Source organism: Dysidea avara, chromosome 11 (assembly GCF_963678975.1).
Source record: "Dysidea avara chromosome 11, odDysAvar1.4, whole genome shotgun sequence".
In the NCBI taxonomy this organism is placed as follows: domain Eukaryota; kingdom Metazoa; phylum Porifera; class Demospongiae; order Dictyoceratida; family Dysideidae; genus Dysidea; species Dysidea avara.
In genome coordinates, this window is record NC_089282.1 from 10361229 (window position 1) to 10388842 (window position 27614).

General features: G+C 37.0%; 1 protein-coding gene across 3 annotated transcripts; it reads right to left on the reverse strand.

Moving 5' to 3' along the window:
- Positions 1–3392: 3392 nt before the first annotated feature.
- On the reverse strand, positions 3393–27538 carry LOC136239587 (uncharacterized). Of its 3 annotated transcripts, XM_066030349.1 has the most exons (30): positions 26604–27538; positions 26507–26556; positions 26235–26404; positions 26070–26186; positions 25938–26022; positions 25826–25878; positions 22923–22982; positions 22705–22802; positions 22437–22652; positions 20023–20118; positions 14801–14924; positions 14675–14745; positions 14329–14425; positions 14194–14277; positions 14040–14144; positions 13867–13987; positions 13739–13812; positions 13565–13689; positions 10497–10612; positions 10338–10450; positions 7021–7195; positions 6922–6972; positions 6763–6875; positions 6616–6704; positions 6498–6564; positions 6279–6446; positions 6091–6232; positions 5995–6043; positions 3680–3726; positions 3393–3624 (listed from the first exon to the last, which is right to left on the reverse strand). In XM_066030349.1, exons 1-29 carry the CDS (start codon positions 27299–27301, stop codon positions 3693–3695), a joined length of 3561 nt encoding a protein of 1186 aa, XP_065886421.1. In that variant the 5' UTR covers positions 27302–27538; the 3' UTR covers positions 3393–3624; positions 3680–3692. The 3 variants fall into 3 exon arrangements, with proteins under 3 accessions (XP_065886421.1, XP_065886419.1, XP_065886420.1); XM_066030347.1 differs by having other exon boundaries at positions 5995–6232; positions 26604–27532; XM_066030348.1 differs by lacking the exon at positions 20023–20118 and having other exon boundaries at positions 5995–6232; positions 26604–27532.
- Between the last annotated feature and the right edge of the window lie 76 nt (positions 27539–27614).

A 27614-nucleotide genomic window follows, 5' to 3' on the forward strand; every position in this document is an offset into this window, starting at 1 on the left:
TAATAATAAGCATGTCAGTTGTGTATGGCTTAATTGTTTGCTGAATATGTAGTTTTTTTGTAACAGTATGGCTTCCATTTTTGCTGAGCATGTACAGGTAGTTTCATAGTGTGTATGGCTTCAAATTTTGCTGAACTTATAGATTTTATGGTGTGTATGGCTTCAATTTGCTTTGATTGCACTTCTTTTAACTTAATGTGTAATTTCCATATATGTACTGGGGTTTAACTACCATATACTCCCAGTTGTTTACTTTGATGTATGGCTTCAGTGGGATAGAATGGTAAATAATATATATGTGACCGGATCTGCGAAAACTCGACACAATCACGCAAGCCTAAATTTACAGTATAAAGTATTGAATACAATGAGTGAAATACTTGCGTATTGTTGAAAAAATTCCGTAAATTTTTTGAACGCCTCTTTCTTAGTGAAGGAAGGGACTAACAATAAAATCATTAGTATCATCTTATTTGCCTGCTCAAGAGAAGTTGGAAAATCTTTGTTTCGTTGCAGTAGGCCCAAGGATACAGAAGTTATGAGCGTTTGTTTACATCACATCAAAGCGATCGTACATGAGCAATTTTTCTTCACAGATTCCGTCTTTGTATGCAGTGAAGAAGGGTGAGTAAGGGAAACACCTACCCAGTAATTGATTCCCTTGTTCATGGCGAACAAGATGGCGAAAATTGTAGCTCCGTACCTCGATTCGTTGGTAAGTTACAAACATTTTTGTAGGCGCCTGTAATTTATCTTCCCTATACTTGCTGTACAAATCGATTTTTCTGTTGTTGCTACTTTGTAGGGCTGTAACTCCTAAAGCTATTAGCATATGAGGCTGAAACTTTGCCAGAGGGTACGTACATGTAGATTATAAATATTTTATAAACAGGAATTTGAGAAATGCACAATTGTGTCGGGTTTTTGCAGATCTGGTCACATATTATAGCAGTGCATATAAATGATTAACATGCCATTAGTCTATAGTCATCACCATTTTATAGTAGGCTGTCTTGCAATATTCTGGGATCTGTTATTCAGACACAGCATTTGATTGCCAACATTGAACATTTGGTGTTTTAACACCTGCCTGGGAAATAATTACCATAGTAGAGTTCTAGTAAATTCTTTGAAGTATGGCATCACTGGGATAATACCGTACATATCACAAATTGAATGTACCTTTATAGTTACATTTACTCTCTAAATCAACTTGGCCCATATCCAGGTATAATTGTGTGCAAATTTAGCCACTTTTCTAAACATTCACGTGCAGTATCATTATTTTTTTACATATTCCATAGTACTGCTATGCATCACTCTAAGTACTGTACATGTAGCATCCTCAAACTACCTGAAATTATTGTAATAGAGAAATAATTATAAACAATCAAAAATTGGAAGCTAAGCTGTTTTTTGAAGAAGAAAATCGCAGGTTATTTATAACTTCACAATGAAAACATAATTATTCTAATTTTGATTGGCCAATTGGTGATATTAGCCAATGGCTGACAGTTAATTCTAGCACTGCCAATATAAGGCAAACAAGACTTAAGATCATGCACATGGGTGAAGTAGCTAGTACTTTATGTCCCTAGCTACATTGTACTTAACACCCAGCTGCATACAATATTGTAAATTTCATGTGCTACAACCTGTGTTTCCAAGCAGCCTACAGGGGTGGACCTAGGACCTGGCAAGGGGAGGGGCACAAACAGGCAAGTTGTGGGTAGTTAGGAAGAACCAGATCCTCTTGTTAATTGCTGCATTTTTGGAGCAGCAAATAATACACCTCTTAGTAGTATCTCACTTTTGATTTTTACCATTTTGGCCTTTGCAGATGGCTATGAAGTTTTTAAAGCTGTTTAAAAGGATCTGAATGTCTTAAACACAGCAGCATGATAATTATTTTAGAGACGCTTAGTACTAGCAAAGGTGCTGGTGACAATTCCAGTTAGACTTTGGTTCATTTTAGTTTCAAGTGAATTCGTATTATATGCTTTAAAAAATGTGCAAATTTCGTGAGTTTCATAAGGCCTGTCATGAAGTTTTGTATTTTAATGAGAAGTATGGCTCCTCCACAAGGTGTGTGTGTGTGTGTGGAGGGGGTTTGGGGCAAATGCACCATCCTGGATCCGCCATTGGCCTATATTAATGACCAGATTTTACAAAATCGATTGCACATCAGGAAAAATCAAACTAACACTGGCAGTAGATAGCTACGTTACTAGTCAATCGGTTTTGACCCTCAGCATTACTCAAAGTACTCAAGGCTGGTTTTAAGAGATGTCTTTTCTGGGTGGTGTGGCAAGCTTTCTGGCCTTGTGAAGGATCTGGCTTCACAAGAATCAGTGGTGCACAAGTGGATGGACTCATATAGTTGGACAAACATTTTCAGCCACTAAGGAGTCAGCACAGCCCTGTAATATCATGTTTGGACTTCAATCTCATGGTATACCTCCATTTCACTCGTTCAACTGGTCAGATTTTCTATCTTATTTGGCAGGAAATTCTACAAGCAGCTACAAGTGCTGGAAGTAGTCTGTGAGTTAATAAATTGATGCATCTCATGTGAATTTCATACATAAGTTTCTTGGCAAGTTATAATGACTTAAAATCTTTAATCTCAAAACTTCTAATGCATAATTTGGATCAGTTTCTAAAATGCAGTCACATTTTACATTCCAGCAAACAAAACAGTTCACCTCTTGTACTGGTTAAGTTTCTCTTTACAAATGTCCCACAGAGAAATGACTTGCAAGCGACTTGCAAGAAAAGGGACATTTTCTGTGACTCTTGCAAGAATCTTACTAAATTTGCAAGACTTGCAAAAATCTTGCAAAACATTTTCTGTGCTAAAATCTTGCTTAGTTATCACATGTAGTAAGCAACAGCAGTGATACTCTACTAAATCACACATTGGAAAATTAAGCTTCACCTATGCAAAATGTAAGACAACTGAGAAAAGTTTCAAACTTATATATAAGTCAATTTTTGTGTGTCAAAAGCGTACTTTTGGAAAATCTGTTCACAATTTATGTAGCTGAAGCAGATTCACATGAATTTGTGCAGCTGCTCATCAACAAATATTATAGTTGGTGAAAAGTGACGTACTACACTGTATATGACTATAAATCTTGCTTTCTGTCACTTTCAAGTTTCATTTTCTCACTCGTATTGATAATTATTATTGCACTAAATTACTACAAAATAGTTATTGTGCAAACAATTTGTAATTACTGTATGTGGTGCCTCAAAGTTTGTCAAAGAATGTGCAATTAGTCATAGAACAGAACTGACAACATTAATATGGCCTCCAGTAATTTTTTATAGTTGTGGTTTAGGAGGTCTCAAATTGGCCAACACACCACTGCACTTCATATCAATCTACCATACAACATTAATTAATTGTGCTGTATACAACAACAGCAGACACTGTAACTGTACAATCAAGACACTGTATTTATCATTTATAGTACTGCGACTTCAGTATGAGTTTGCTTTGACTTTCAAAGAATCCAACATCTGATTGTTTTCCTCACAAAGTGTATGAATATCCTGAAACACAACATTCATCACGGGAATCACCAAAGTAGCTACCCTTAAAAACACCACACTGGATTCCTGTACAACAAAAGTTGACTCCTAAATATTTAACAACACACACGCACACACATACCTTTCCAATAATATCAGTCTTTGGACTCAAATATGGATGTAGAAGTTCTATGTATGTACAATAAAATCAATTAGAACTTTTTACAATTATCATGAGGTCTCACAATATTGTACAGTGGGACTTGTCCCTAAGGCTACCTCTCTAAACACCTATTTATCAAGGTGATAATTTTCCAATAGAGAGCAAGTTCCATTTTCATACAGTACATAGTGCTAACTTTTTCAGTTTCTTTCTTCTTCAATTAGAGTATGTCTACCCTAGAATGCCTTCTAAATCACCTATGGCTTTACCAATATCATTCACATAAGTAGTCTACTACAATTATGGGTCACAACCTCTTTTACAATTTACTCGAACAAGTATCACACCTCCTAGAATGGAGCGTCACAGACAATTTTACTAATAATACATAATAAAGTCTCTCTCATACTTCCACTTGGGTTGCTTTCTTTCTTAACCTTTAGCTGGTTCAGCCATACTATAAAAAAATGATTATACTGGACTCACACCTTATAGTTGCTATTAGCTGCATAATGGTTACTAACTTAGAGAGCACCACATCCAGTATACAGCAGCATGCTGTGGTCAGCAGTAGTATGGCTTCTGATACTTGTAGTCTGTGTTAGGTAATGTGGGACGTTAGTATTCAGTGGACTGGAATACTGGAGTGGACTACTGGACTGAGGTTTTCGCACATTCTACGGTTGGGTTTATAAAGTCCTACTAGTAAACACCCTTAGGTGCCCTGTAACCCACGCTGAAGACGAACAGTGGAATATGCAAAAACTGTCTTGATAATTTCGCTACTGTTCATTATGCTACTATACAGTACTTATTCCTTACCATGGCGTGCAGTAATGCTGTAGGCAGTGCAGGGAATGTGACAACAACAGTTAACCAGCAATCAACTTGCCAGTAGACAATATCCTTCGCTTAGAACAAATTTGAGGAACAAGTTAGTCTCGCATGGCCAGATGTCTAGTTCAGTGCAAGGGCTTACCAATTAGAAATTTATCAACACGGGTGCTCATAATCTTTAATTGATAAACCCCTGCACTGAAACAGAAGTCTGGTAGCGAGACTAGCGAAACTAGCTTGCTAGGATATCTCAAAGGATATTATTGTCTACTGGCAAGTTGATCGCTGGTTAACTACAGTATTGCTGTCATGTTCCCTGCACTGCCTGCAGCATTACTACACACCAGGGCAAGGAATAAGTACTGTATGGCAATACTGGCAAAATGAATGGTAATGAAATACAGTTTTTGTATATTCCACTGTTCGTCTTCAGCGTTTAGAAGTGGGCTGCAGGTGCCCTAAGGGTGCATACTATATAGTATGTTCACGTTGAGCTGAATCCTGAAAAACAACTAAAAATTAAAAGTGGATTTTTTTTCTCAACAGAGTTAACATTTCAGCTAACCAGATGATTATTGGTAACAGTAAAGGTGTCAACAGCAGACACGTACGGTTCGGCTCCATTACAAGGTCGGGAAAGGGCTGTAATGGACACTGCACTTATATGGCTTCTGCATGGGAAATGCATTGTGAAAATTTTGATTGGCCATAAATATTATGTCAAACATTTGAACAAAAAGATTTTGAAATATTTTTAGCGGGTCAAGCAGTATTACAAATGAGCCAAATTTCAAGATCATGTGTAATTGCATCCATGAGTTATTAAATGTTTTTGAGGGTTCAGCTCAACGTGAACATACTATAGCAAGACTCCACATATCCAGCCATAGAATGTACAAAAATCAAAATATGTCAGTCCAGTCAGTTTTCCAGTCCAGTAGTCCAGTCTAGTCCACTGAATAGTAACGCCCAGTAATGTGGCTGGCTGAGCAAAAACTAGTCATTTTCACACAATTCCATATTATTCTCTGTAGTGAGTGGACTGTCAAAGTTTTAGTCTATTATTATGAATAGTGTTTGACTTGTAGCGCTAGACATTTGGAACAGCAATTCGACAGCAAAAATACAGCAAATAAATTAACAAGGAAAAACAAGTTCAATTAGGGATCATAGAAATTAAAAGTTATGAAAGAAGGAAGGTTGCCTACACCTGCAGATATGCTAGTGGACATTTACAATTACTTCTATGATCCCTAAGCAAATTTAAAATTCTTAATTTTTGCTTGCACTGTACTGGTAAACATAGAGGTGCCGAAAAACTACAATACACACTGCATTTTTTTTTAAATTGAATACTCAAAATCTAATATAGTCACTACTATATCCAAGCAGTGAAAAAACTGATATATAATATATAGCTAAGGAATACCATAATTCTACCAATGCAAACTACTCACCTTTGATATATTCCAGTAGTGGCATTGAAGTCATAGACATATCCGATGCCTTTGTTAACACTACTTGTAGTTTAACATATACTGTCTTAATCATACTTGTGATACAGCTAGGATCAGGTGAGTGTGTGGGTGGCAACATAGCCAGTTGGTTTAGCACATGACAAAGATGCTGGACATACTCTAACTCCGCCACAATACTATGCAACATATGCCAACCCTCTCCAAACTGACTCCATTGCTACACATACAAGATGACAACTCATTACATACACGACATGCAGTACCTTGGTAATTAGGGATCTGATTAAAAGGTAACGATAAGCTGGTACGTACTCTCTTTGATTCCATTTTTCTATTATTTGTTTATCAAGCTCAGTTGTTAGTTTTGTCAAGTTATAATTGGCCAAAGGGTCAGGTTCATCCACAAATTGTAACTCATACAGATCAAGAGCCTGAAATAACATTGTACAGTCTGTAGTTACAAAGTGGGAATTCCAACATACTTTGTCTCTGCTGGCAAATACACTAGTATAAAGTGACATCATTTTAGTAGAATAAAACACCATGTAACTGTAATTGAAGTAATAATAATAACAGGAGATAGTGGATTGAGTCCATTACTTGTGTGATGATACTCCATCTTCATGATAAAGATGCATATAGTAATGTTTGGAAGTAGGAATGTAGCAGTTATTATACAGGTAAAGAAACTAAAAGGCAGATGACAAACTATTAAGCAATGAGCAATATACCAACTGTACCCATTACTTTTAAGACAATATCTTCTTTTTTATTCAACACCACATGTAGTTTGTTTTTCAGTTGCTCTTCTTTGGAAGTTATATCACCCGGACTCCATGTTAGTGATCCTAACTCTAATCCTGTAATACATACCATTTTTATCAATTTAACTGTACAGAATCTTACTAGTACAGATCATTCCACTGGATTGCACCATTTGTAAGATGTTTGTAATTACTACAGAATGGTTAACATTCAGGATGATTTGAACTTCAATGCACTAACCTATTTCAGACATAAAAGAAATAGCTAATTGTTGTTGTTCCTCATTTGGTTGCTCATCCTTATTCATCCAGTTACCAGTTATCATATAGTGTTCATGTACTACCACATCAAACAGGTATGGGAGTACAGCACCATACAGTACAGCTGGTCCGGTAACACATGTTGATGTCTTTACCTGACAAGTGTACAAATATTTCACAGTATAGCGGGTTGTTTTTGAGGGGAGAAATTTTGTGATTGACAATTTATTTGTGAAAAAAATTTTACACATGAACTGCTACTCTACGTAATTATTTTAGTCATAATACTGCATAGGTTGTTGGTACTGTACTGTGAAGCTAGTCACTGTGTTACTCGCAGTTATTACCAATAGACAGTTAGTTAGCAGAATGATACATAGTAAGTACAACACACAATATATAAGGCACCATACAACTGCGCATGATGTCATACCTCATTATGGTATAAGTTAGCTAATACATTACACTTAGAAGGTTACATACAAAGTATGTGTGTGCATGTTGTTCAGTAATAGATCACACCACAGGTACCAGTTGTGAAATTAGTCATTCACAAAATATTTTACGAAAAAATAACCACTATACACTATATAAAGTATTGCAAGGTATGTACAAAAGTGTGTACAGCAAACGAATACATAACATATGTTGCAACTTCTATTTGGTTGTACATACTACTGTAGTTTTCATGTGATGGCATGCTACAGTACAGATGCATTTTCACACTACCACCATTGTACCAGCAAAGATATGAGCTACTGATAAATCCAAACTTTTCTCCCCAGTTGTGTACATAACAGCTAGGGATTATTATGCTAGAGTGCATTATTTATCATTTACACAACTTATATACTCTGCGAAAATCACACTTTGCAAAAAAAGCTGCTTTGTGTTTGATGGGTTTTGTTTGGCAAAATTATCACACATTCCATTTTGAAACTTAATAACTTCAACATCCTATTAAGCCATGCTTACCCAAGTCCGGGTGCATGCTTGGCTTAATTTGGGAAATAGTGGGTAGCCCAGACCATGGCCAAGTGAAGTGCCTAGCCAAGTTAGTGCATGGCTTCTGCATCACAGGTTCTGGGATTTTATCGTCTTATCACTGTGACTACTATTACACCCGTATGTCATAAGCATATTGGTCTGTTTACCTGCCCTACTAGTCCTGGTGTATGCATGGTTTAGTTTCTTGGCATGACGATTTGTTCTGCACTGATGTTGAGGGATACTACTTCTGACTCTAATAATTTCACAAGCACAATGTGTTGGATGCGCTTGCGTACTGCTAATACTAGTAAACAATGCATGGTATACATGACCCATTGTCCCCACTACTTCCCCTATGACATATACAGTATATGACATATAAATATTCTGTTAAATTTTATTACTAATACCAAGAGTAAATCATTATTTACTCTTGCTAATACCATACCTGTTTCACTGCCCGTACAAAAGTCTCAATAGTAGCAGTGAAATTTATCCTGTATTTCACTGACAGCAGTGAAAAAGTTGTAATTGCAATTTCATTGGCTAGAATTTATGTTAACAATGTAGCGCCAATTAGTGTCGACGTGTGTTTAGTACATAGTGACAAATTGCGTACATAGCAAAGCTAATGCACAGCATGCGTATATGCAGCGAGTATGGTATTAACTGGGAATAGCATGGGTAGCAGTGAAATTGGAAATGGTAAATTTCCAATACAACACTCGTGATATTTATCCCAAATTTCACTGTTACCCATGCTATTACTAGTACTAATTAAGTAAATAACAATAATCACATGCATGATTTGGGAACTTTTGCATGTTTGATTTTTAAATACTTCAATCTGCTCTAGGAGTGTATATGGTACCGGCTAAGCAAAAACCAGCTGTTTTCGCATATTCCTCGAATTCCATTTTATTGCATCTCTGTAATCTATAGTATCAAAAGAGTCGACAGCCAAAGTTTCATCCTTTTACTTGGAGTTATAGTGCTTGAAACTTGAAACAGTGATAAACTCAATTTGTACAGCAACAATACAGGAAATAAATTACAGGCACTTAGATAATCGATTATAACTCACAACTGAAACAAGCTACGAAAATGGGACTTGGCTCAATCTGTGCATCATGAACTGGCAAATCAATCAAGGTACAGTGTTTTCCCTGTACTCCTCCATGTTGACAAAGAAGAAGGCCATTCCAACTAAGAAATGGTGACAGTAAACGTTTTTACCACATCGTAAATAAACACCCATAACTCTTGTATATCCTTTACACAAACAAAGGTTTTCTTACTCTCCATAAACATGCGAATCCAGTGGTGTATAGGTTTTATTGATTTGAGATTAATTTCAGTGCATACAAATGCGATTAAAGCGTGAGTAAATTTTCATGTAGCATGCATCCTTTGTATTTCAATACGGTTTTATGGCAAAATAGAATTTTGCGAAAACGGCCAGTTTTCACTCAGTGCAGGGGCGTAGGGAGGGGGGGTTCCGGGGGGTTCAGGAATCCTCCCTGTAAAATTTAGACTTCTGCAAGCAGGATCCTAACACACCATTTAGTGTGGCAGGACAAAATAAGTGAACAATGTAGTGTAATGGCACGGCACAACAATTGATAAAACTTACATTCATCTCTCAGGGAAGGATTTACAGAGGTAACATGAGCCCTCTTCAAAACTTGTTAAAAAGATCGATATACTCTAATAGAGCAGTCAGGTATATACTCTAATAGAGCAGTCAGGTATACTCTAATAGAACATGCATGTAAATATCCATGTCCAAATGAAGTTTTTCAGACATTCCAACATTAAATGCAAAACTTAGCATGACCTTATACTGCTATAGCTTTGGTGTGCAGTGTTTAAAGATATAGAGCTCCAGTAATTTATTACTTGTGTTATGCGAAATGAATTCATGCTATGCATATTTGTATAGTTATATTGTTTTGATTGTCATTTGTATCAGTGGATTCATGGCCCCTATACCACAGTGAGATATAACCATCACTTACAGATTACTATATGTGTCTCTATGTGTTATGCTGTCTGTTTCCACTAGGTGACTTTATCTAGTACTACCTTCATCCCAGGGGCACTTAATGCATCATAATTAATGTACTTTTTGCATAAAATATAGCAATTTGCTGAGTTTTAATTTATTAAAATATTGAAAGTCTCTCAGCGGCTGGGGGCTGCGCCCCCAGACCCCTGCTTCTAGTAACTCAATGCTGGTGCTGGAACCCCCCTTCAAAATATCCTGGCTACGCCCCTGCAGTGGGTCACATATTGTGATGTAGTTACCTTCAAGCGTGCTTTAGTGTGGATATGTTTGTGGTGGGTATAATCTTTCAGTACTGCTGCTACCAATGGTGACAAGTGATCAGAACTGACTACACTCAAAACAGGTGCACAACCTACAAAATTTATTATATAAAAACCTCATCATTCGTATTTACTAACCAAACAGTTCTTCAGTGGATAATTGAAACAGGAAACTGCTAGGGACATCAAGCTGTTCTTTATTATGAGTAAGCTGTTGGCTTATTTCAGAACTAGTCTGCTGCCAAAGACACAACCTACAGTGTGAAAATGCATGTACATGCACACACACACACACACACACACACACACACACACACACACACACACACACACACACACACACACACACACACACACACACACACACACACACACACACACACACACACACACACACACACTCATACAGACACACACATACAGTATACATACATATCAGTGGCAGATCTAGGATTTTTTAAAAGTAGGTTTCTGAAATTTGTAGACATGTCTCCAGAAAAAAAAATTAAATTTTAGGTGCACTGAGATTGGACTTTTAGTTAATAATTCCAGTAAATCCAATGCTTTAAACCATGTAGGAGCATAGCCAAACCTTTCGTGACACCAGGGCCTAGCTACTTAGAACTGTATTATAATATTACGTATAGGGAGCTTACGTTCGTGTGTGCAAAGCACACTAACACGTTGAAATATGCCATCCTAGAGGATCTGGGGGCATGCCCCAAGGAGAATTTTGAAAATTAGACCATCTGAAATCGAATCTGAGAGTGATCTCAACAGTTTATCACAGTGTAATTAACTAGCACTGGTACCTGCCCTACGGTGCAGGACTCTCATGCACTTACACTAAGTTTAATCGTGTAGCTATCTAGTGACAAAAATTCCTACATGGCATTGGAAACTCAAGTACTGTAAAACATAACTTGTCTATAGATAATGTATTTATGCTTCAAGGCATGCATTCAGAAAAGAATGTTGCACCAATAATGTTCAGAATCAAACTGTAGTATATCGTGCATACCTATAGTGTTCACCACACAGGTACAAATGGTGTATGTAACATCATTAATTTGACGACGTTTAAAATGAGACATGAATTTGTACATAACCGTTGTAGCATTGGTACCTGCTTCACAGTGCAGCACTTGCCGTACTGTGTATGTTACGAGCTAAATGTGCAGAGCCATCACCACGTTAAACGCAATGGGAACCAAGCATTAGACATCAGTGCCATTCATGTAATTATGTAGCATGCATGGCAATGTCACTTCTAAAGAAAGTGAGCGTGTATGTAGCAAAGCTAAGCCTTGTACTATCCCACATGTTTACCACAAAGGTGCGAACTATAAATGCAGTGTTAGTAGTAACTGTTATACAGGTCATACAAATAATGGTACATTTCAGATTCTACATGACATTTGACTTACTGGCTACAAAAGGAAATGAATTTGTACATAATGTAACATATATATACACTGCCCTACAACAATGGTACCTGTCCTATGGTGCAGGAGTTTCACATGTTAATGATGTTATGTATTCAAGTAAGGTGATAGATTGTTGTGACTGATACCTGTGCATTTTTTATGTGCTGTTAGTTACACTATTAATTTCTGTATACTTAACAATATCTTATTCTTATTAAAGCTTTCAGTGGCCAGCACTGAAGGTCTGACAGCAACATGTGCTGCAGCCTCCCATTCATGTTAGCCTATATAATGTACTAAAACAATATCTACTCAAGTTGAAAGTATTTCCATGTTAAAGTTGCAAAAGAACTAGCTATTTAAAAAATTAAAAATTTTAAAAGGAAGTAGGGATTAGTATAATATACATGCTACAAAAGTACGGAAACAAGCTCAAAATTGTTACAGTTGAAATGAGAAATGATCCAGCAGTAAAAAGTGAGGAAACAATTAGACAACTACTTGCTAAAATGAGAGATACTTTAATCCCTATACTTTTGGCTAGCATCTTGAAATTAGACCATTAAATTAGCCAAAAGTAGAGATTAAAGTGTGTCTCATTTTAGCAAGTAGTCATCTAATCTTGTTTCCTTACTTTTTACTGCTGGATCATTTCTCATTTCAACTGTAACATTTTGAGCTTGTTTCCTTACTTTTTGTAGCATGTATATTATACCAATCCCTACATCCTTTTAAAATTTTTAAGTTTTTAAAATAGTTTGTTTACTTTTTTGTCTAGCTAGCTAGCTATATTATACTTGTTTTGTTTTCCACATAGTATAAATATCACTTGAAGCAGGTATCTTTTATCTTTGTACGCAATAAGCGCCTCTAAAAATAATTATCGTCTTGCCTTTTAAAGCTATTACAGTAACTGTTAAAGGCTTCAGCTGCATTTCTAATGGTGATTTACAGTAAAACATTGCTGGAGAGCCCACCATTAAGAGTGGAACCCTCGCTTTTAGAAGTCTGTATCTCGAGGTGGATCTGCCCCTCAAAGACATAAATTTTTTTCTTACAAAAAAGCTAAACTGGTAATTAAGACTATATAAAACGACTACCCAGCGTTAATAAATGCTAGAGACAACTCCTTGGGTACTGTACCCGTTCACCCTCGTCTTATGCACACGTACTCACACTTCGTTAAAATCACGTGTTTGGGTTGTGGCACACGCCGCAACTATTAATTATCATTCGGCAATAAAAAAGAATGATGAAAGAAAACAGCATGGTGCAGTGGACACAACGTAATCGGAACAACAGATTCATGAATTTGCCGTCATTACCTTAGCTGTCTGAAATTTCTGGAGCTGTACACCGAGTCTTACAGCAGGCGGGCAGGCAGATGAAATCCAGGTGAATTTTGAAATTTTTGTACATCAAAATATTCGACTTTTCACTTCGTTTAACCAAGGTACAGCATCATTACAGCAGTACTAATGTATTCCAGGTGGTTTTTTCGGGTAAAACTTATTGCAAGTCCGTTTTTAAGGTGCAAAAATCCACGAAACCATATGATTTCTTACCAACCTCTACTATACAGTACTAGCGTACTGTATGATTTAGCTGCTTTTGATCTGTGGTAAAAGGAAGAAGAGTTCACAAAATCAAATGCAATGGAACTTTGTTTTTTGGGCTGCTACTGTACATGCATATACTGTATACACACATACATACATACATAGATATCCATATGTTACACACACGCGCGCACACGTACACACACACATGTACGCATACCTCCAGTGATGCTGCCTCAATAAAGACATTAGAGTACTATAAGGATTACGGGGCAGTACCACATTGACTAACAAATCAATTAAGAATATTCGTATACACTCATCCATCCTAGTATCCACTACATACTGTAGATATAAAGGTTATATTTGTAGTGGCACAATGTAATAAACAAACCTGCAACAAAACGGCCTCTTTTGCAATCTCTGAAGGAAACTTGCTGTCTTTTTCTAGCTGATTCACATCAAGAACTATGCAAAAATTTACGTGATGCAATTAGTTCACTATATATAATCTGGACATACAACAGCCAGTGTAGTCATCAACAGAATTATTTTTATAATCAGCATCATCAAGTTCAATATCATCATCTTCTTCTTGTGGTTGTGGTTGGCTGCGGAACAACTTAAATGTAGTTTTGCTTTTCTACGGACAGCAGCATATCACAGAAGCAATACATAATGAATTTGGCAATCACTTTATTTGGCTCTTTGTTCTTAGCTTTACTATGCTGTTTTCTTCCACCAGTAGTATCTTTCACTGTTACCTTAGGAAATGACCTGTGTATGCTTTTTAACATTCTCTGTTGCATAACACATTTGTTAATGTATCACCAATAGATTAGTTTATACCTTGATAGCTGGACATGCTGCTAACACATGTTGAAGTGTTCCTATTATAATTCCTTGTAGATAGTAGTATAGGTGACTCAACACCTACAGATGCAACCGAGGAATACTACGACACAGCAAACACTAACAACAAACTTTGTGATTATTAGCTGTAAGAGCTGTGGGATCAATTTGATTAATCTGATCAGTTAAATCACTGTAGTGTGTCTTCATGTCACTTGTTTGTTCCCAGCTAAACATGAAGACACATTAGCGGTGTTACCAAAGACGTAGCCATTATACAGTAGATGCTCATCACAAAGCTTCATGCTTTAATAAAGAATACAGTGAAACCACTCCATAACAGACAGCTTTAAGACCAAAAATATATTGCTGAATTTTATTAAGGACTTGGGACTTTTTTTCTATTGAAGTATTCTCTTAATAAAACAGTCACTTGGGAGACAACCCAATGATAAAATACGATTACCAATAAACTCACTGTAATGGATTAAACACATTTGCAAACATTTTCTTTAGCTGATCAAACATCACCTTAACAATGTCACCATCCTAAGATAATCACAGAGTAAAATTACACTTCTCTCTACACAGTAAATCAAATAACCTTATCAATTTTACTCTGGATAACTTTCAACAAGTGTTCACACTGACACATTGCCAGCTGTAGCCAGTAAGTAGGACAATGAGTAATATTATAGATCTGTACCAGTAGCTGATCATCATGACCACTGTGGTCAAATAACCATGTGTAAAAGTATAGTACTGTACCAATATACAGAGCACAATGCAAGCATATGTGCATAACATACATAAATGATTAATGATGATATAAATCTTGTGAGCTACAGGAATGGCAAGAGTAAATTCTGGCAAGTGCAACAGTCCATATTAATATTTAGGTAGTTCTTATCATTTGAGTCTTACAGTAATGAAATTCAGCTAGCCAATTAGAATTAATATGGCCAATCAAATATGGTCAATATGGCCAATCATATATGGCCAATCAGAATTGAGGAGTTGCATAATCATTTAAAATCAGTGAAAATCATTCAGGAATAAAGTGAACTCAGAAAGGTAATTTACATACTAGAGGTGACCTCTTCTTATCTTGTATTAGTAGAAGATAGCATGAAAATAGCTCTTAGTTCAATTTATACGATGAGATCAGAAAACACTAATTGTGACTGGATCTGCGAAAACCCAACATAATGGTACATTTTTCAAATTCTTTATTATTGAATGTTTATAATCAACTTAGTCAAGTGCATACTCTGGCCAAGTTTCAGCATTGCATGCCAACAACTACTTTCATTTTCAGCATCCTTATCTGTTTCTCTTTAGACTACTTAATAAATCTACAGGGGTGTACTTCACCAAAGTCTTCATAATTTCTGGTTTAATTGTGAAGTCAACAACTCCCATACACTAGCGCACTACAGTGAGACTGCCCTAGGGGGCTTAGATCTGTTACCACCCTCAATTTGAGTTAAATCTTTTCCACATCACAGTCCTACAAAGTAGCAGCAACAGAAAGATCGATTTGTACAGCAAGTATTGGGAAAATATTTTACAGGTGCTTACAAAAATGACTGTAACTTCCAAATGCAATGCAGTACAGAGTTGCAACTTGCACCATCGTGTTCGCCATGAATAGGGGAGTCCATTACATGGTGAGTTTTTTCTCCTACCACTTTTCTTCATTACATACAGAGAGAAAATCAGTGAAGGAAAAATCGATCGCGTACAACCGATAAAATAATGCCCATAACTCATGTATCCTGCTACGAAACAAAAGATTTTCAAACTCCTCTTGAGTAGGCGAATAAGATGGTACCCATGTTTTTATCATTGCACCCTTTCTTCATAAAGAACAAAGCATTTAAACATTTCATGATTTTCTTTCATTTATGCAAATATTTTACTCATTGCAATCAATAGCCTATACTGAAAATTTAGGCTTGCGCCATTATGTCGGGTATTCGCAGATCCGGTCACAATTGACAACCAACATCTTAAATAACTTACATGAAAACTTCTACCCTTTAAATTGTCTGCAACTTCTAGCACATTTATGTGATTATGCAACTTGTCGATTCAGCCAATGTTCTGGCTGGATCATACTTCAGATTCCAAGAAGCTCAAACATTGTTACCACATGAATCTTAAGTACACCCTGTACCTCATTAACAATTGAACTCACTGTAGCATACTATGCATGACATAGCCTAATACTGCCAACACTGCATGTATGCTTGGTAAGTTATCTTGATCTTACAGAGGTGTTATTGTATAAATACACTATAAGTAGAGTACCCAACAACACAATAAGTTAGAACCTATGCCAACTTATACAGTAGGTCCACCTTTTTCATAGATTGAAGCATGTAAAACAAAATTTTCATGAATTGAGCCAAATACTCCCAGGATATAAGCATCATATTCTACTGTTAACTTGCAATGTCTTTTCAAAACACACTATGGCTACAAATTTGTTTGTGCTAGCTGTTTTGTCAAGACCATGCCTCTACTTGTAATTTTGCACCCCTTTAGTGCTTATTTCTGCTACAGGAGATATATTAATTTTCATAATATTAGAATGAGAAATGTAGTGTGCATGGTACGTGTATGGCTTCTTGCATGTTAACTACCATTTAGCCTAAATATTCTGAGGGGCAATAATTTTCAGACTGAGCAATGTAATAAAATTTTCATGGATTTGCAGATTCCATATGGAGATCTAAAGTTTTCAGAATAAAATTTTTACTGTTAACCCAAAAACCTAAAAAATTTCCTTGACATATTTAGCTATACTGTACTTTGCGTGGGAGGATCAAAGCGATGCCGCGTATTGTATTATCCATACAGTACTAATCAACTGCATAACTGTACTGTATGAGTCATACAGTACAGTTATGCGCTTAATTGGGCAAATATAGCAAATGCAGTACAGTTATGTGGAGAATTTAATTAAGGAATGTTACGTAAAAAAACACACTGTAAATCGCTAAAACCAGCCAAACTAATCCTAGGAATTCGTTCTACAGCTAGGAATAGATTGTATAAACACTTGCTGATCGTCTGATCACGAAGCTTTTTAAACACTACTCCACAAAGACAGCAGAATTGATCCCGTGCGTCACATTGTAAATCGCTAAAACTAGCCAAACTAATCCTATTAGTTTGTTCTACAACTAGAAATAGATTATTTAAACACTTATTGATATCCTGATCACTGAAAATCGCAGCGGTTTGAGTACTAGAGAAAATCACTCCGAGCCAGACGACCAGTAGTACAATATAACAGTTAACACTGCCTATGCTTGTGTATATGAAAAATACAGCACTTGGGGGGTGTCTCAAGGCAAACCTCGGCTTCACCTTGTGCTGTATTAGCCTCTCAACACGCCCCCTCGTGCTGTATTTTCCATACACACGTGAGGCGGTGGTTTAACTATAATATACAGTAGTGACAAACTTGCATACAGCTGTAGTTGACTCCCATCGTGGTAGTTGTTTACATGTACCATTCCTAATATGGACTGAAGAACATATACTGTACTTTTGACATTTAAAGAACACTTTATGCTTTTTGGGTTTCCCCTTCTGTATATTGCAAGTAGTAAAATTCTTGTAATAATCATACAGCACAGTAGTACTGTATGCACTGCCACGTGTGTGTACGGAAAATACAGTATGAGGGTGTGTGTCGAGAGGCTAATACAGCACAAGGCAAAGCCGAGTGCTGTATTTGCCTTGAGACACCCCCCCAAGTGCTGTATTTTTCGTACACACAAGCAAGGCGGTGCTTTAAGTGTAATATTGTACTTCTTGGATGTCTGGCTCGGAGCGATTTTCTCTAGTACTCAAACCGCTGTGATTTTCGATGATCAGGATATCAGTAACAGGGATTTTTCTGGGGGGGGGGGCAAAGGGGGAATTTTTGCCCCTCCTGAAAATGATTTTGCCGACCCCCCCCCTAAACTCTGCCCCAACCAGCCTGAAATTTAGCCTAATTTAAGTTCTGCCCCCCTCAATTTCTGAAAAACTCAGATTGCCCCCCTGAATTTATTTTCCAGAAAAATCCCTGAGTAAGTGTTTAACTAATCTATTTCTAGTCGTAGAACGAATTAGTATGATTAGTTTAGCTAGTTTTAGCAATTTACAATGTCACGCACATGGTCAATCGTGCTGTCTTAGTGGAGCCATCTTCGTGATCAGACGATCAGTAAGTACTTATACAATCTATTCCTAGCCGTAGAACAAACTCATAGGATTAGTTTGGCTGGTTTTAGTGATTTATAGTGTGTTGTTTACGTAACATTCCATAAATAAATTCTCCGCATAACTGTACTTATTTTCCCAAGTGTGCTGTATTTGCTCAATTAGCTGCATAACTGTACTGTATGACTCATACAGTACAGTTATGCAGCTGATTAGTACTGTATGGACAATACAATACACGGCATCACTTTGATCCTCCCACACAAAGTACAATATATTACATGTAGATCATGGAAATTTGGCCAAAAATATGACCCCAAAGTCAGCCTCACAATACCTTCACAATGTCTTTACAGTATTGGTTAGGTATAAGCAAGCTCAAAAGTGCCTTCAGTGCGATCCAAAGCACTTCCAATAGGTTGATACGAAATTCTATTTTTTAAATATTTTCTGCTGACTGACTAACTGACTGACTTACTTTCAGACAAGCGTAACTTCTAGTGCTAGGGGTACTGGCAAGGGGTGCTGGGTACCCTGGGAATAAAAATATTAAAAATAATCATTTACTCTTAAAATTAGACAAGCGTAACTTGATAACGGCTAAGACTATGGGCCTGGTTTTTTCACTGTTTGGCATTGCTTCAGCCCAACAGATGCATTTTGGCATAATACAGTATGTACAATACACACATCATGGACTTACTTCTGTCCTCCTTTGTGTCCCATTTCTATCTGCTGACAGTCTAAGGTGTCAATTCACTTCACTACTATACATTTGTAAACAGGAATTGTCCATATTTTCTATGGTGATTGGATTGGTTGCAGATGCACTTCTCCTACTGTTCCTTGTTTGTAACGCTGTGTAACGGGCTGAACACAGCTGAAAGCATAGCGTAATAGAATAGCCACCTCAGTGATTGATAATTGGGGCGCATGTTCAGCCGAAAACATTATAAAAAAAAAAGTTTGAATAGGGATCATGGAAAACAAAATGTAGGGAAACAAGCTAAGGGAGACCTGTAGATATACTGATTGATTGATTGATAATTACCTCTAAACAGTTGGACAAAGCTGCTCTTCCCTGCCAGAGGGGCACACATACATACAACAACATAAACATTTAATCCCCACTTCAGTCATGCCTACACCTGCAGATATACTAGTGGACATTTAATCCTTAATTCAGTAATGGGTATAGACTGAAGTAGGGATTAAATGTCCACTAGTATATCTGCAGGTGTAGGTGACCTCCCTTTTTCCCCCTTAAAACTTTCTAACTTTTCCTTACACTTGTTTAATGTATGTTCCAACACACACTAACTCTTTACTCTTGACATTTTCCCATGAAACAACTAATTAAGTTAAAGTGGCCGCTGATGCAATAAACCCTACACTACAAATAGTAGGCAGCACAATCTACATTGCATACAGAACCTTGTACGAAAGCACTGGATGCCAGTTATCAACTACAAATTAGGCATTTATTGAGCCTAATGTAATACTGCATCTCCAGTATTATACAAAAATAATATACCAAAAACTACTACAAGTTACAATACAGTAGTTAAGTTGTAAACAGTATGCATACATAGTGTATTAACTAACTGTTCTATGCAGTATAGCAAAATCAGCTTGTCCAATACAAAGAAGAGTGAACATTTTTCATTGCATTTACTAATCTGTTGCTTCAACAGCTCAGCACTAGACAACAAAGAACCAGTAATAACATTATCATTTTTATGAGCATGTAGTTGTCCAACTTGTACACTTTACGCTTGGGGTATTTTATCCATGGTGAAGAAATACAGTGGAACCTCAGTTATCCAGACCCCACTTATCCGGATTCTCAGTTAACCAAACTACGGATATGACTGCTCTATTAGAGTAGTGACTGTTCTATTAGGGTAGTTGAAAATACTGATAAATTATGATTATGCCATTTTAATGTTATTTATACACAGTTTCAGAGGTACGGACTTTTCAGACTTATGGACCACATCTGGTCCCAAGGGGTTCAGGTAACTGAGGTTCCACTGTATGTAACACAACTTGGAGCCAACTTAAGATACAAATACTCAAGCTCCCTACTCAAAATATGTTGCACATGTTATATGTGACCGTCTCAGCATTGTTCGCACAATTAAATTTTTTTTTTTTATATATTCACTCACTATTATCTGCAGTGTCCAAGGAATGGATCACCAAAGTTTCAGCCTTCTGAAAATAAACTACAGGTGCTTGCATTCACAGCCATAACTTCCATTTGGATTAGTCTACAAGTTAAAATTGGCTTACAATGTTCACCATGGATTGGCAGATCAACCAAGGTATAGTTTTAGTCTTGCAGTCACTAGCACATACAGTAGGCGTATGAAGGCGGGTTGGTAGAAGAAACAATAACAATCTTGTTTACGTTTACCGCATCGTAAACAAACACACGCGACACCCATACCGTTGTGAAGCTACAAAAACAAAACAAAGATTTTCGAATTCTCCATGAGCAGGTGAATAAGATGGTATATAGTTTTAATCGATTTGAGTCTTCCTTCTCTGAGTACTGGCCCAATAAAAACTTACATATTTTTTCTTGTAGCATGCGTAACTTTAAAAATTATTTTTAAATTTCGATTTTCTCAATATGCATGCTTGTGCGAACTAGACAGGTTTTCGCTGAGATAGTCACATACTGTATGCACCTTTAAGCATGCATGCCACATGTGTGTTGGGTGCATGTATCATGCAATATGTATGTTGTGGTAAGGGCTATGTATCATGCATGATGGACATGCATGTCACATGTTGAATTTCACAACAAAAATGACACTTGGTCACTAGATGTAAAAGAAACCTTATGTGACTCACTGAGTGAAAACCCAATTAGTTTGCATAATTCTGTTTTTGAGATAAATACCATTGAAATACACTGGGCACAAAACATTCGTAAGCTTGAACGGCCATGGGTGTACATGTATATTGGCCAAAAACCGTATCTTGATGAATGTTCCAGTTCATGGTGAACAAGACACAAGTCCCAACTTCATAGCCTATTGCACTTGTGACTTATGATTGATTAGCTGAGCACCATAATTTATTTTCCATATAGGCACTGTACAAATCATTTGTTTTGCATGTCTTTCTCACCATGCATGCATGCTGCATGAAACATGCATATAATTTATGTGATAACATGCCTGTTTAGGAATTCATGTAAGTTGCATGTAGAATATATGCACAATACTGTTCAAGCAGGGCTAGACTGCATGGCTGATACAATTGATTTGTGAATACACAATTTTTATATTACCAAATGTGACCAGATTTTACAAAACTGATCCAAATCACACATCAGGCAAATCAAACTAACACCACCAGTGGATAGCTACACTATCATACTAATAATAGTTTTGACCCTTAGCAAACTACTTGAGGCTAGTTTTAACAGACATCTTTACTGGGTGGTGTGGTGAGCTCGAATGGTGGTTTCTGGCTTTGTGAAAGGCCTGGCTTGGCCAGATCAGTGGTTTCCTGGTGGAAGGCCTGATATAGTTGACCAAACATTTTTTTCTGTTGATTTTGCAGCATATCAGCCACTAAGAAGCCAGTAAAGTGCTATAATCTTATGCTTGGACTTCAATTGTGGTCTGCCTCTCACCCTCCACCCCCTCGTGATACTATTTCACTCGTACAAAAGCTCATATTTTCTATTTTATTTCGAGAGAAGCTCTACAAGCAGCTACAAGTACTGGAAGTGATCTGAAAGGTAATGGGTTGATGCATCTTTGTGTAAATTTCATACACGTGCTTACTATCCTTAGCAAGTTATGCTAACTCGAATTCTTTAAAACTATTTATCTCATAACTTCTAATGTGTGATTTGAAACATTTTTCCAAAATCCAGTCACAAATACAGTTAGAGTAGCAACAATACAACCAGCTCCTTTATTTACCATAATAGAGAATACACAAGCATTACAAACTACCCTAATTGAACAATCAGCTTCACACTACAAAATACTCACAACTTGTTCACTTCTTCCTGGTCAATCACAGCAGGTAGAGTTTCCTGTCTAGCACTACTACTCTGATTAATACTCAAACGAGTTGGAACAGATAGTAGCTTCCTTGCTTGTCGTTGTCCAGGAGCAAAAAGAGCAGCATAACGTTTACCAAACGATTCTCCAAAAACCAGACTAGAATACAATGCACTATACTGGTTGTCTGCAAACACTTTTACCCTATTAAAACATACCATTACACAAAGTATGGTGGCCTGTTCTGAAAGCTTACTGTGAGTTCGCTGTTGTAGAGGGCTTAACAAAATTCAGAGTGTAAGTCTTTTCTCCAAATTGGTAAGTGAGACTGCTTTCATCCATTGCAAATACACACTGCAAAAAAGCAGGTATATAACAAATCTCTATAAAATCTATGGTAAATCTGAAAACAATTTACAAAATTACAATGAAGACTTAAAACATTATAATCTCCTAACTAAAGTCTGTACTTACATGTGCGGTAATAGGAACATTATCTATAGTGGTTTGTTCTATGATCTCTCGAAATTGCTCCTGTAGGGAAAGATACACCTGTAAGAATACAACTATGGATTCTTCGGTTGTACCAATATTTGGTTTATCTGAGAGTAGATACCAATTATATTTGTATCAAATGGTGCGGTAGTGCCATTTAAGTAGGGATACCCAAAAAAATTGTGTGACACCTAAAATTCTGCCTCATCTTATAGACATCTTACATGACAAAAATCACCTTTACGGAATAGTACTAGTCCATATGTATAATACAGTACTAAACATAATAAAACACTTACAGGTGGCCGGATATATATATTTTTTTAAATCGCCATAACTCAAAATTTTAGCCTCACTGCCTAACCACAGTTGCAAGGCTAGAAGCCCGAAGCAGCACACAGTCACCATTTTACACTACAATAACAAACTCACCAGTGGGATGTGCCTTTTGGGGTTCCAACAAGCGTAGGCCTGCTGCACCTTGTCTTTTCTTTTATCGTATAACAACAAATGTTTGCGAAACTAATATTAGGTGCTTGTCTTTCTTTTATCGTATAATAACAAATGTTTGCAAAACTAATATTAGGCGCTTTGCTATGAAATTTCAGTTGGCGAAAATTCAATTTGGTGAAATGCTCTCACTGAAAAATTGGCAGTGCACATGAGTGGTGTAAGGACAATGCTGTAGTCTACAATCCATTTTGTGGGTGTGCTGAAATGTTACGGATTCAGTGCCAAGTCACTTTCTATGAATTGAACTGGTCCGCCACTGCAAGAGTATGCCAGGATCTGACCCGCTTTAAAGAATATCCGGGTCCTGCTGCCATAGCCTACTGTACTCAAATATCTATGCTGCTGCAACCCAAATACTTTCATGGGCCACACCCACTTACAGTATAAGGTTCACGCCCACTAATCGAGTACGAGTTCTAGTCTAGTCTGTAAGCCACACTCATTTACATGTGTAGAATCCCAGGCTAATTTACCAGTAAGGTGTATTTAAGTACTATCCACGAAGTCGTACTTGGTTTGTCAAAACAACTGCTATCAAGAACTTGGCCCAAGCTATGAAAATAATATTGATGAAATATAAATTTGGCGGTTTAGTGATGAATCGCCAATTCGCCACATATAGTTTACCGCCAGATTTAATTGATATACAGCATCTTCAATCAGGCTGCTTGTCTTCTTCTTCATCCAATGAACCATATTGAGGCATTAATTTTCCATGTCAACACTTTCTTTCAGCAGCATATTTAGATGCCACAGAATTATTTCAGAGCTGGACTTCAGAAGCTCTTCAGTTCTGGCACTACTATATATAAGAGGTATACTAGCTAGATATCTGCAACTTCACGATTGGGATCTCATTTGCAATAGGTTCACGACCACACCCATCAAATAAAGATCTACATGTAGGTAGACTAATAGCATTAGAGTACGGAGACCACACATCTCTTAATCTAGCTATTCACTTAACAGTAAACAAGATGACCTCACCCCATATTGGTCTAGCTAGCTGCACACCCCTTGGCTGACTCGAGATACTCTAATACAACAGCCATGTATGATATTCTAATAGAGCAGTCACTAGTTATACTGCAGCTAGCTACATGCTACAACAAAAAACTTAACTAGTATTTTAAAACTTGAAAAATGAAGTAGGGATCTGTGCAATAAAAGGTAGTGAAACAATAGATGAATGATGGTATTACAGCATAGCTCAGTGGGAAAGTCCCTACTTTGGCACATTGGCAATAAGAATTATTTTGTTCAATGCCAAAGACTTCCTACCAAGCTCCATGTATGCTGTAATACCATTATCTCTTGTTTCACTACTTTTTATTGCATAGATCCCTTCTTCATTTTTTTAATTAACAATTTTTAAAAACACTAGTATACTATAAACTACAACAGGTGTACTGGTATAACAATTTGAACTGCTTAGCGTATTCTGATAGTAAGGAGAACAATTACAGGATGTAGGCAACCAAAAACATTACAATACATGCTGACTTGTCTGCAGTTTGGTTGGTTATCAAGAGACCAAGGTATTTAGATAACACCAATACTCACACATATACTTGTATGGCATTTTTAACTAGCATAATTAATAGATAGACTTTCTATTTGTAGTGAGCAAGCAAGCTGTTTAAAATACAGATACTTTTCATGCAAAGTATTGAAGTACAGTATCAGTAGCAATTAGGGCTGGGACGAATACTGAAATTACCTTCGAATATTTGCTTGTAAAATGTTCAAACATTTGAAGCTTCGGTGTTAGCTTTCAGGTTACAGGTTTTCTTGTACTTACTAACATCCTTCTTAAGTTTTATCTTTCTAGTCCTATTTAATAAATTTGCAAGCATTAGAAAGTACATAGCAGCAGTAGTGAATGAAGCGATCGATCAATTGCAAATGGGCGTGTCCACTATACTGCAATCATGCATAGGTAAACAGCAACTAATGGCTAAACGGACGCTTTCCTGCTATATCTATCACTTTATAAGGTGTTTCAAGGCTATAACTATGGTAGCAAGCTAAACTGAGATGGTTTAAAAGTGGGTGTGGCACTCGCGAAGAGATGAACATCAATTGCGCAAGATCAATAAGCAGCTGCAATAAAGACAATGACATTTATTTGTAATTCTTTCGTAAACAATGAGTGCATTACGAAGCTTTGAAGGATACTTTTAAAATTCGAACTTTACTTAACCTTCGAACCACCAAAACATCCAAAGCTTTGTCCCAACCCTAGTAGCAGTATTGGTTCACAGCATTATATTTGTGCTGATTACCGATATGGTAGAAATTTCCATATCGGTAACCAATCTAATCCTATCACCAGTACACCTCTACTGTATCAGATACTTCTAGCTTGCCTCATTCTTATGAATGTCCTCCACACTCCATTTACTGTCCTTCACAGATACACCTACACGTAATAATCAGACATAATAAACCAAATGTGTGGCAAATATGCTACATACTTACCAATTATAAGATGATGATTATAATCTGAACGGTTAGCAGTTGACTTAATATCTCGTACAACCTGTTTAGCAAATAGCTCAACAGCCTACATTAGGACACATTAACAATTGAACATTGTCTATTTCATGTGACCTTTTGCTCTGATTCTCCAGTGATAACAACCTCTACTCTAATATTGATTGATGGTGGCTGGGAAAGTAGCCCACCACCAAATATAGTGGGCCCTGATAAACATACAATAGACTTGATCTGTAAAAAACACAGCATACAATAAAAGATGTATTGAGTTTTTTGTACCTCATAGTTTAGCTCATACACTGGATTAAATGATTCCTGAATGCTACCAATTAGCCAGTCATATCGTAATACAAATGAAGGATGTATCCACTGTAACAAAGGGGGTACTCCCCAAATGTGGTTCTCACATTTATTCAGCATACTACCAGGCCATGGTCTAATAATATCAGCTACGGGAAAGACAGATATTTATAATGTTGTGTTATACACACTGTACAGTCACAAGCAACATGACAGGAAATCAAATTGTTACATGCAGCACAGTTACTTACATGTATTGAGGTTAGACAGTTGAGAGAAAGTTACACTAGCCTGTTGATATCTAATGATAGAGTAGTTATCATAACGCTACACTGATATACCATTTACCTCTCCATGATGGGTCTGACATCACACATTAACTGACTATATGGACTAAATGGTAGCAGTTTCAACTTGAAAATATTGCTTAACACTTCAGGTAACTTTTGATCTAATTGCATCTCCTTCAGATACTCAGCTAAAACTGGAAACTCAGTACTTACTGAATGCCATAGGTCATCATGTATTAGAGGACTAAGTGGAGCAATAAGTGATCGTGAAGTAGAGCCAGTGTGTTGACTATTTCCATCATTTCTTGAATCTAAACAATGGGATGCAGTTTGTACCATGGAAGTTTTAGTCTCCACATCTATTGTTCCTTGTGTACTATGAGGAGTACTAGCAATGGATTCATTCTGGAGTCTTGTTATGGCTGATGGAACAGGTCTACTGGTGCGAGAACTTGTAGTGGTAACAATTTTTGGCACTTCTTGAATTGACTTGATACTTGGTTCCTTACTGACGGTTGTTCTATGTGTACTGGCTGTAGAGTTCTTTTGGACACTTGTTAATGAACGAGCTGATGGTCTGCTGGCACGCGAGTGTACAGTAGGTGCCTGTTGTGCTGACTTCAAACTTGACTCCTTCCAACTGAGTATATCAGCTTGGATATCTTGCTGGGAGACGCTAGGTTTAGACATGCTCTTGCTCGAATTTGACTCTAAACGACGAAAAACAACATCTTGATGGCCAGCTTTGTGATACATCTCCGCTCTATGTTTGCACTATCACACATTCACTACTACATGTTCTCTGCTTTCGCTACTAATTCGTCTTGTCCCACTTCGAGCCGCCTCGCTTCGCCTCTCTTCGAGCCTTGGCCTTTTCGCGCTGGAGATTTCAATCTCAATTAATTTACGAGGCGCTTGTAACAAGTCACAACTGAACTACTCTAATAGAGCAGTCATCTTATGGTAGTAACCTACCAGTGCTACAATAATATGATTCACTCTAATCGGTGTATCTACAGGCAACTGATGACAAACATTGACTCGTATAAATTTTCCTTTTCCCCCTCTG

Bases quoted from the DNA above. Each gene is read 5' to 3' on its own strand.
- LOC136239587 (XM_066030347.1), bottom strand. From the start codon at position 27,301: ATGTATCACAAAGCTGGCCATCAAGATGTTGTTTTTCGTCGTTTAGAG. The intron at 26,023-26,069 runs GTCACATGAAAT...GTCCTAATGTAG, and splicing joins CTGGAGAATCAGAGCAAAAG to GCTGTTGAGCTATTTGCTAA. The intron at 14,426-14,674 runs GTGAGTTTATTG...CTTCATGTTTAG, and splicing joins AATGTGTTTAATCCATTACA to CTGGGAACAAACAAGTGACA.